This window comes from Diadema antillarum, unplaced genomic scaffold (genome assembly GCF_040938485.1).
Source record: "Diadema antillarum isolate AM-2024a unplaced genomic scaffold, OU_Dant_1.0 seq00002097_RagTag, whole genome shotgun sequence".
Classification (NCBI taxonomy): Eukaryota; Metazoa; Echinodermata; class Echinoidea; order Diadematoida; family Diadematidae; genus Diadema; species Diadema antillarum.
In genome coordinates this window covers 87385-98922 of record NW_027272741.1, presented here as the reverse complement: position 1 = coordinate 98922, position 11538 = coordinate 87385, and the positions used below count along the sequence as shown (strand labels likewise).

The 11538-nt window shown below is 36.4% G+C and overlaps 1 protein-coding gene across 3 annotated transcripts; it reads left to right on the top strand.

Moving 5' to 3' along the window:
- The first annotated feature begins 1273 nt into the window (after positions 1-1273).
- LOC139713917 (uncharacterized) lies at positions 1274-10827 on the top strand. 3 transcript variants are annotated; one of them, XM_071625638.1, is made up of 5 exons: positions 1274-1407; positions 2127-2271; positions 3396-3485; positions 5818-5917; positions 6990-10827. In XM_071625638.1, exons 1-4 carry the CDS (start codon positions 1288-1290, stop codon positions 5868-5870), a joined length of 408 nt encoding a protein of 135 aa, XP_071481739.1. In that variant the 5' UTR covers positions 1274-1287; the 3' UTR covers positions 5871-5917; positions 6990-10827. The 3 variants fall into 3 exon arrangements, with proteins under 3 accessions (XP_071481739.1, XP_071481737.1, XP_071481738.1); XM_071625636.1 differs by lacking the exon at positions 5818-5917; XM_071625637.1 differs by having other exon boundaries at positions 5818-10827.
- Positions 10828-11538: the final 711 nt, after the last annotated feature.

Sequence of the window (11538 nt, the reverse complement as noted above, 5' to 3'; positions counted from 1 at the left end):
TGTGTGTGTGTGTGTGTGTCGGTGGGTGGATGGGAGTGTGTGTTTCCTTGTGAGTCCCTTTTGAATACAAAAACCTGAATATCAGGCAATATCTGCTATTAATTTTCGATGTATGCTCCAAGATTTTTGCTTGCCATGAATAATTATAGATCAGGCCTTTTTTTTTTTCTTGTTCTTTTTTTCACGCTTCATTGGAGAACTGGAAAGTTAATCTTTAATTGGGGGAAAACCTACTTTGAAGTTAAGATGTACTCAAACATAAAGAGGATGAAACGCGACATTATGATGTGGCGAGCTGTCGTGCCTCAAAGCGTAATGTGAATGGGGTGACAAGGGTCTTTTTTTTTTCTCCATTGCGCAATCGTCAATAAATATCGGTCCTAACAGCACTTTGCACTTTGACCAGAGTTAGTAGACCGTAGGTCTAGTACAGTACAACATGATAGATCATGAACCCAGAAATATTCGCGGCATTGATTTCTAGAAACATTGGAGCTGATGGCATTTTCCCCGTATAAGATTTTCGCGAAATGACACTGGCGGTTCAAGGCATAAACAAGAGCTTCGACCTGTATGTCTTGTTTGTTTGTTTTGTTGTTTTTTTGTTTGTTTGTTTTTTTTCATTTCGAGATTCCTGGCCCCTCTCGAAACTCGAGAACTGGTTTTACATCTGTATTCAACACCGCGGGTACACTTTCGAAGCGTCTCAAAAAAGTCAATGAGCAGTAAACTGTGTTATTCATTGCTTCGTTATCTGATAATGTGCTAAATGGTATAAACGCAATAGACACGCTATCTACAACGTCGTACTTATAATATGACATTGCCCTGGCATTCTCAACTCTTATAGTATACCTCCGAACCTTTTCCTTATTTTAGCAAAGGTATTTTACAACAATCTATTATGTTTGTTAATGTATTTTAACATCTCTCGAGTTTATTCAATTTGCATAATTGTATCACTAACATTTTAATCTGTTGACATTCTAATATCTCTGTCAAATTAGTTTCCTATGTATTTGCCTTAATGGAATTAACCTGTTCTATTGGTATTATTCTAACCTACAGTACTTATGACAATTCTATTCGTATATTTTTGCCGCTGTATTTCATATTTATCCGTTGTCTCTGTCATCTTTTATCGTAGTCCATAAGCCAGACAACGCAGACGTTTCAAACTCATACGTGATTATACTTGTGATTTGTGATTTACACTGTATGATTATTTCGCATGTCCACAGGTACAGTAAAATGAGTGCATGTCGACCGGATACATAAGTGGCAGCGATGGATGTACTTTTGAGCCGAGTGGCTAGAAAGATTTACCCAGAAGAGTGGCTGGAGCTGGGTGTTCGCCTCGGCTTCAAGCACTCTGAAATCGAGCAAAAGAAAAAAGACTATAACAACGTAAGTCTTGTTATCATTTCATACATTCCTACAACACATGTGACCCGCAGCATACTTTCCAATAAGTGACTGACACCGGTGCGAAATATCTAATTTGTACTTTCCCAACATTTATTAGTTTCTGATGGATCGCTCCGGTGCACTCGGGTAAGAGTCTATGGGAAATGCGTGTTGCAGCAAAAACCAACCGTTATCGTGGTTAAATCAATTAACTCAAACTCAAACGGGTTGAATGCTAATAAATTGCATTGATTTTAAATCAAATCCGAATTTTCGGGGCCTCTCCGTTCGTCAGAGATGAAAATACATGCTTATGAATTTTCACAGTGATATTAACAATGTGATGTTAATATCCTACACCAGGTGGGCGGAAATTTGTGAACTATGTATATGGCATTCTAATTATACTCGAGACTCCATTTTGATTTTCCTCATAATACTGTATAATCATATTCAGGCACTACCGCGTGCGTATCACTGTGAGGACTTCCCTCTATGCTTCTGATGAAAAGAATACATGATTTTGTTGCTTATGGTTGAATCTTCATTTTTCAAGTTGTTATGGAGTAACCTTGAGAAGTGTTGTTTCAAAACTGTTCTTCTGTCGTGCAGACGTACAGTTTCTAAACTTATACTGATACCGCAATCAGCCGCAAACACTTATGTCTCTTAATCCGTTTACAATTAATCGTACTTTAAATCAATCATCCATCGGAAAGAATACCGAAGAAGGCATTTCGAACATGCTGAATGAGTGGATGATCCTACAGGGTGATGTAACTCGAATGGAAGCCAGGCAATACCTTTCGGATGTTTTTCGCGCTATGAACAAGCTACCGCTGGCTAAATGGCTTCTGCAGACAGGTAAGATGCTATAAGGAACAAGGCTGGATCGACACAGTGGTTAAATTTTTAGATTAAAAAGATAATAAAAAATACAGGTGTAATGCTATTCTTGACCATGGACTTTGCAAAGTGATAATGCCTTAATGCTCGTGACAGCATCAAGCAAGCCGACATTTATACGTGTACTTTAAACCAATTTTACCCTTTTCCGGGTAACGGACTATGAGCGAACTCAGTAAGCTTACCATGTACATTTAAATCACCAGTCATGATGTAAGGATACGGCATAGCCAGAGAACGAAATTATGTTTGACCTGCAAACAACAAACAAGCGAATAAAAACACTATTAGATATAGCAATGTTGAAGAGGAACCGTAACACTACACAACCTCAGCAGACATTAATGTGTTACCAATAAGTCAAAGGATTAAAGATTGATTGTAGGGCCTGTATCTTTTACCTTGATATCCACTGACACTGAAAAGAATAATATTTATGGTAAACATACATTTCTTGTGTTTTGTGTTTTATAAGCACAATATTTGTCATGCTGCGAATATTGAATGTGTGTCGATGAATTTGCAACTAAACGATATTTGAATGATTGTTGAGATGTTTTTTTTTTTCCATCAAAACATTTCTCAACCACTACCTGGCCTGAAAGAAATCTGCTCTCTAACTTACACAGTTTACACTCTGTATAAGGTTAGTTAGTAGCTCCAAACACTAGCGTTGGCGTACGTTGATTCAACGATGAAAGAAACATTGGGGAACCCACAATTTCAAAAATTTGAACGATTCCCATTGTGCGGTTTTGGTCAAACTTTCACGTGGTATATCTTCATAGTTTTGAAGTTTCTGCATGCATTGAATCTATATATGAATAAGATATATTTTTTTCTTGGGGGGGGGGGGGGGGGGGGGGGGGGGGGGTTAGATATAGTTAGCGTCATTGTCAAGTCCCCTATTAACAAAAGTTCAACCTTCACCTTCAATCAAGCCCAAGAGGCAAGGGCCTCTATCACTTTCATTTTTGCTACTTACGTAAGAGTCGGGTTATACGTTACCAAAGTAAATGTTCCGGAGTTGTATTTTGCCTTTTGTATCACAATTAATGCAAAGTTTTGCCTAATTCTCTCAGCATTCGGCTACATCCCACCTTACCAAGCCCTCGCTGACGAGCGGACAGTGGATTTCAAATATGATGTGAGAGAATTTCGGGAGACCGAAGGTACAGTATCAAACAACCTCCAATTCCTTGTGAAATAAGTTTCTCAAGATATTTCACCTTTTTTCATATAATGCCAATGAATATTCTCCCTGTATTTTACATATCTATAATCATTCTACAATCATCATTATCTTTCTGAACGATAATTATTGTATTGATATTGTGGAAGAAGATTGTACCACAATTGTTATTGTACCGCAGTAATATTATTGATATTTGACTGATTATTATTTGACAGTTTGTGTATGATGTCGTATATAAGTTATGTATCTTGTATTGTGATTATGTAAACTTCGATAGTTGTTTTTTTTTTTGTATCCCATGTACTTGTTTCAACCTACCTTTCATTTTTTTTTTTTGGATATTTGTCATTCTAAAACTTGAAAATGTCCATAAACAGCTCCTTATTTTGCTAATAGAGTCACTGCTTATGTCCAGTTTTTCTTTTAATTTGTTCGTTGGCACATTTCAATATACCTTGTCTCATAATATCATCTGTCGAGTTCTCATTTGCTCAGCAACGTCAAATTTAGTGTGTGTGTACGTTTGTGTGTATGTGTGTGTGTGTTAGTGTGTGTGTGTGTGCGTGTTTGCAAGTGTACTTTAGAATTTAATGATTGCTCAATACTCAACAATATGGCCATGTTGTAAGTGTACCGCAACTGTGTAGTATCGTTATGTCTGTTTTTCATGTATCTACAATATTTATTTTGTGATGTATATGTGCAGGGCCTCAGTCTGAGAATAACAGTGTTTGTCGCCACTACCAGAGCTTCCCTACTGAAAAAAAAAAAAAAAAAAACCCAAATAAATAAATAAATCAGTTGGAAAATCGGAATGGTGTTGGTCTACAGGTTGCAGACTTGTCATCAGCATGTACACAAATCCACTTTGTCACTTTTTATTTCTGGAACATCTCAATGCACTGAAATCATTTCTTCCATGTCTATATCTATATCTCTCCATATAAAGTCGCACACACTGATTTTGCCTGAGGACTGAAAATAAGTGAAATGGGTCAACCTAGCCGAACTTGACTTTTTCATATTTTCTGAAAGAGAGGGTCTTCTTTTACATTATGCTAAAATTTGGTATCATAAAACGGGCAGGAAAGTGTTTTTTTAAAGCAGTTTATCTCGAATATTTTTGGTAGAATAGTGCGATTAGGTGTGTTTTTAGAATCCCTTTGTCATTTCTGAAAAACCTTGTCCACACTCTTCGCTTTCAACTCTAATAACTTTTGAAAGGATAGTGCTACTGCTTTGAAAGTTGGCATTAATTATTAACACAATGTGTTAATGAGGCATGGTCAATTTCACTTTGATCTGATAATCCCTTCATTGTTGATACTCTGGTGGTTAACTTCCTGTTTTTTGTCCCATTCATCGCACACCCAGCACGGTTTGGTGAAGATTAAGCGCTTGAATAGACACTGTACTTCAGAGCCTCTTTTCTCAGTTCACACTTTATCAATATTTATGTCTATATCTATATCTATACCTCTATATACATCTATATCTATCTGTCTATCCATCCCTCTCGCTCTCTCTCTCTCTTTCTCTCTCTCTCTCTCTCTCTCTCTCTATATATATATATATATATATATATATTTATCATATGGGTGAGAACGATGTACAATTGCCAATTTTCGCACCTTATGACATTTTTTCCCTCAGAACACGCCAGGATGATCTAAGAAACCAAATGTTTTCATGTCATCTCAAAGATTGGTAAATTTCCTTTCAGGAAATGTATGGTTTGGTTGACTTTTCCCTGATATTTTTCATTTGACAAGAACTTAAAATGTAAAGATACGGTAAAAACGCTATTTTCACTATAATTGTTGTTTTTCAAACTAATGATCTGCATTTTTTTATGGTACGTGGCATCTAATATCTGACCATGTTCTGGATTTGACATATCATGGGTTTGTACCACAAAATTATAAGAACTTTATGAGCACGTATAAAATCACAGAGAACAATTGAAATATCAAAGCCCTAAACAGACGAACGTCCGTGATGCTTTCATTTCTATCGCTGCTGCAAATTCTACTTTGTTGTCCCAACTGTAATATATACGAAAATTTGGTGTTCCACCTAATGAACATATCCTGCAAAAATTGTACGTCCGCTGGCTGTGCATGGGACGTAACATTCTTTTATGCAAAATTATACTCAGTTTTCGTCACGGACGTGCTTCCGCCATTTTCTAATAAAGATCGTAGCCCATTAAACGTTATTGGCAATATTGTTCTGAGTCGTAATCAGCTAAGATCTAGCGACACGATAATATGTTTGTTTTGAATTTCTGTCCATCCTTTGTCAAATAGGAACCGAAATTATATTTTTAGACGCACCTCCGAGAAAAAAAGAACGTCCGTGATGATAAAACGTTTTCGAGTGGGACACCGTCTTGCTTTGATGGCGAAGGTACATTTTACCTTTGGCTCTCTAGCCTAGGAGCTGCATGTCATTTTTGGAGCTTACTGAGGCTCGTCCGCAGTTTTTGGACCATGCAATTCACCGTAAACCAAGCAAATAATTAATATTTTCTCTGAAAATTCACCTCCTGATTCCCCCTCTGAGCAATACATATGTTGTTAGGATGTCAAATTTCTTATAATTTGCATTAACAATACCTTTTCAAATTTTTGAAAGAGTTAAGAAGGCTAGGTACTCTCTGCCGATTAGTTATCCGTCCTGGAACATGCCCCTAGTAGTAGAACGAACGTCCGTGACGTATGCAATCCGACCGATAGGGATAACTTGTCCCGAAAGTGTCCTGTATTCTTTAAAACTTTTGGCTCCAATAGCGACAAATAAAGTTTTACAAAGTAAACAATGAGTATAGAGCAGTAGTTTGAGAATTTTTAAGGCGTTATGTGATTATGATGAACAAACAGTTGAAAATTTACTCACAATTTTACGCTTGTTTTCCCTCTAATTATACAAAACAGCTTAACACTGAAAACAAAGTTATAGGAAAATGGAATTTTGCGTAATCTGTAATTTCTGTGCATTTAAATTTCTTTCTAATGAGGATCTGGAGACAATTTGTACTGTTCTGAAAGGTTCTGAAAGTTTCTCTCACGGACGTTCTGTCCGAGAAAGGAAATTTCTGATAATTACAAATATATCACTGAACATAAGGTTAATGTTAGTTGAAAATAATACCAAATCACCGAGCCGCTCATACCCAAAAGTGAATAACGTTCAGCACTCAATTTACCTGTAATAACAAACGGAAAAAGTTTTGATCACGGATGTTCGTTGGTAGAATAAGTCAATGGATTACACAGTAGGAGAAAGAAGAACAGTGCCACTTTTTAGTGACAGATGCTCCAAGTGTTTATCTTTTGAGTATGGTAGCTGCCGTCTCAAACAGAACATATCCAGTTTTGGTCTCCATAACGGACGTTCGCTGTAATTGTCATGATATTAAATGCCTTAATTCATTCTTATTTTTCTCTTCACGACGATTTTTCTCTCATTCCCTATGTAGCCGGAACATGCTGCGACAAAACAGAAAACAAAAACAAAACAAAACAAGACGAGACAAATCCGAAAAGTGCTACGCAATCACATTCAGGATAATGACGGAAGAAGTCTGTAATGGGCATGTGTTGAAGAAGAAACGGAAAAGTTTCAAAAGGACGTGGAAGCAGTTGAATGAAAATGACTGAGAAACAGAGAAGGGATCGAGCTCCAACACACAGAGATAAGAATTGCCAGTGCACTCCCGTTATACCAAATTCCTCTGGAGGATTTTTTGTTTGTTTGTTTATTTTTTTATTCATCGAAATGCCGTCACAACCGAACAAAAATAATGCAGTATACAATTATTGTCTGATGAAAACACGCAAATCCTCCGCTTATCATCACATGTTGTTTTTGTATACTCATCAATGAAAAGCAATGTTTATTTGTAATTCTTTCCAAGATTTTTTTTTTCATTTTACATTTAAGAGACAGAGAGATCGTCAATTTGTTTGTGCTTCTGTGCTTACTTTGAAAACACATCTTAAAAAAGTAATGATTAAGAATAGGTTTAAGGTTGCACTTTGATACGTTCGCTCTTCCAAAGATTCGTTACTAAGAATATCCAAATGTTTGTAGTTACTTCAGGATGTATGTTATTAAAAATGTTCTTATTCCGAAAGTTTGTTAAACCGAAAAATAAATATCAAGGTTCATTATTTTTAGGTCCGTTCTTCTAAAAGTGGAATGGGCCTGATATTCGTTTAGGTGAAAACGGTTATCATGAGGTTTTGAAATTTGGAGGATTTGGTTGTTAACTTGTTTCTCCACACTCGGATAAGCGAACCTGATTTTTCATGTTCCAATTAATAAACCTTTCGATTAACCTTCGGAGATTCCTATCATTTACCGAATAAAAAAGCTTCATGATTATACGAACTCTATCAATTTTCGTATTGACAAACTGTATGAATAACGAGCCTCCGAAATGACGCGCTACAAAATGTTTGTTATAAAAAACTATATTGTTTAATATCGAAGTCACAAATATCCATCCAAGTTATATGGACTTATTGTGTCTTGTTATGACGAAACTTCGCAGTATCGAACCTAATATGATTTCTGACTAATATAATAACACAAATTCTCCTCGGTAACAGTGTGTAACGCAGGGAGCAAACGCAGAGGGATTTCTTCCTGTTTACCCTCTCCAGCTAAAATTCGTATTTCTGTAACGGAGATCATTTTCTTTTATTTTTTTTCTATGTTAATTCTTTGTCATAATCTTAGCTGTGACCATGTTCGTTATAAGCAAATATTGCATTGTAGACTTTAGCTAACAAATTTAGGACCTGAATCTTTACTTCATGATAACGAAATTTTGATAAATATATTCGTTCTCAAGGATGGACTACGTCACTGAGATTACACGTACGTTTGTACGATCATTTACGAGAGATGGACAATTGTTTTCTTTGATTCCTCAATATGAGAAGATAAACAAGCTTATACAATTAAGAATTGGTAATATCTTTTCAGGATTTTGCAGAAAAGTTTGTTCTCGACATGAAATGCAGCTGTTTGTTGTGAGTAGAATGCATTTCCAACTCAAGAGAGCTGCATTGTGCAATATCTTGTTTGTTCCGAACGTCCGTGAGCTATATGCGAACCTCCGTGATGAAAACTATGCTATGTTTGTTGGGTTATAGAGACTGTCTAGATCAGATACATCTTAAAAAGGTGTGTTATTATTTGGGAGTGAGGATTAAAGTATGGGATAGTGAAATAAGAGGTCAAAATATTGAGTTTCTGTAAAATGCGCGTAAAGTGGAGAAAGTGATTAGCGGAAGAGCAATATTTTAACAGAAATGACGAATTTGGTTAAATCATCATTTGTCTACCATTACGTACAGGTTAAGAGTACAAGCTTAATATTCTGCAAACACGTACACATGTCCCTTAAGATATTTCGTTACGATTTTGAACTGAATCAGATCTTTGCAAACTATGTTAAATGGTATTCAAATGTATGTGCAGTACTATTCCTCACGGACGTTCGCTGCTCTGGACATGGTAAACTTCCGCGGTGAATAAAAACTTGTTCCTCTGGGAAAATCCTAGTATAATTGGGTTCATATTAAAGCTTGAGTTATACTCTTTCAGGTAAGATAAATGATTTGGAGAATTTCCTACTTTTTAAATTTTGCCTTGTTTTGGCTCAATTGTACATCGTTCAAAATTCTGACCCATATATGCCTACGGAGAGAAAGAGAGAGAGAGAAAAAAAAAAGATGCTTTTTTTCACTTTAGTTCATCTATGAAAAAGGTGACGACATCGCATGCCCACAAAATGCCTTGCGATATCCTGGTCAAACGGGATTTCAAAAATTTCTCAACCCTGGATCTTAGTGTCAGCCTCTACACTACGTCGTACGTGGCGCTGTCTATCTGGGTCGTCACTCGGGAATCAGTGATGCAGGTGTAGGTCCTATATACTGAGTGTCCTTTTGTCATGTGTGTGCTTCAGCGTCCACACTACACAAGTTACAAGTGACAATGAATCACGTTCATTGGTACCACGCGTCACGTGATAAGCAGTTAACCAATTGGATATCAGACAGCTTTGTGGGCGTTGTGTATGACCCTGACAATCAGACGAATAAGCATTTAGGCCACTAGGATCGTTGACATTGAAAATGCATCATCATCATAACAATGGCTGGTCGGACCTATTATTGCTAGTATTGTCGAGTTAATAGGAGTATCACCTCATGGCGTTTAATATCCAAATGTATTGTCATTTATTTCTGCAGACAAGCCAAGGACAGTGCTTTCCAATCAGCTTCGTGCGGCTATGAATTGGTCAGGAGGAGCAGCAGATATACCTGCTACAAAATATTACCGCTACTCATTCCTCGTTTTATGAAAGAATAAGATAAAATGACTGGACGGTATGATGCATATTTCAAACAAACAACGTTCATAGACAATAATGGCCACTTGGCTGACACGAAATGAAAACTTTTAGCTATTTTATAACACCTATAAGTACAAAGAATGAAAAACAAATGTTTCTGTTGTCAGCATAAATATTTTGATAGACTATAAATTCATGTCATCAGTCCTATGATTTTGTCATCTTAAAAGAATTTGTATGTTTCTACTATTATATTACCATAAATATTGCCTGAAAATCCAGAAACTAAAGATAATATTCATAATAGGGAAGTGTAATAACATAATAGAAAACCCTTCAGCATGTCAATTTCTTTTTGTTAATGGCGAAACTGTATATTATGCTATCAAAATCATTGTCATTAAAAGGATGACGTTAAAAGTTATATTCTGTTGCTATGAGGTGATTGTAGATGAACAAGTGGAATATCCAAAACTACTGCACGCCTACAGTAACAACATGCAATAGTGGGGCCTACGTCTTACCGCGCGTCACGTGATAAGCAGTTGACCAATTGGATATCAGACAGCTTTGTGGGCGTTGTGTATGACCCTGACAATCAGACGAATAAGCATTTAGGCCATTAGGATCGTTGACATTGAAAATGCATCATCATCATAACAATGGCTGGTCGGACCTATTATTGCTAGTATTGTCGAGTTAATAGGAGTATCACCTCATGGCGTTTAATATCCAAATGTATTGTCATTTATTTCTGCAGACAAGCCAAGGACGGTGCTTTCCAATCAGCTTTGTGCGGCTGTGAATTAGTCAGGAGGAGCAGCAGATACCTGCTACAAAATATCACCGCTCTATACTCATTTCTCGTTTTATGAAAGAACACGATAAAATTACTGGTATGATGCATACTTCAAATAAACAACGTTCATAGCAATAATGGTAACATGGCGGGCATGAAAACTTGTAGCTACTTTATATTTAACACCTACAAATACCAAGAAAAAAAAAACAACAGTTTTTCATGTTGTCAATATGAATAAATTTGATTATATTTCGTGTCATCCAATTGTCATCAGTCCTATGGTATTGTATTTTTCGAGCACAGCATCTTTATTAGTACGATTATCTTTAAGGTATTTATTTATTTCTACAAATAAAGCAGACCAAATTGTCATAAATATGACTTACTTAAAACACAGTCCTCTCATAATTCCTGTTTGTTTTCTCCCGGTATCACAGTGTGATCACAGTGTGATTACGTAGTTGACTAATGTGAAAACGCTCGACTGTAACAGTGTGGAGATGAGTGGCACTGTCGTTTGGTTTTCGCACAGTGTTCACATGGTAATATTCTGTGCCTCACTGTGAATAATTGATAATTACCTCTGCCAAGGGAGGAGGTTATGTTTTCGTTACCGTGTGCTTTGTTGATTTGTGTGTTAGTTTGTTTCTCCGTGTGCAAAATAACTCTAAAAGTAGTAAACGGATTTTGATGAAACTTACAGGAAGGGTTGACTATGACACAAGCTACTAATGTTTAAATTTTGGTAGTGATCTAAGAATTTTTGGGGAATTTATGAAGGATTTTTGATATATTGACAGGTAGGGACAATGAACTTGGGAGTTCAAGCTCTACACTTTTTTAGATTTTCAAAGC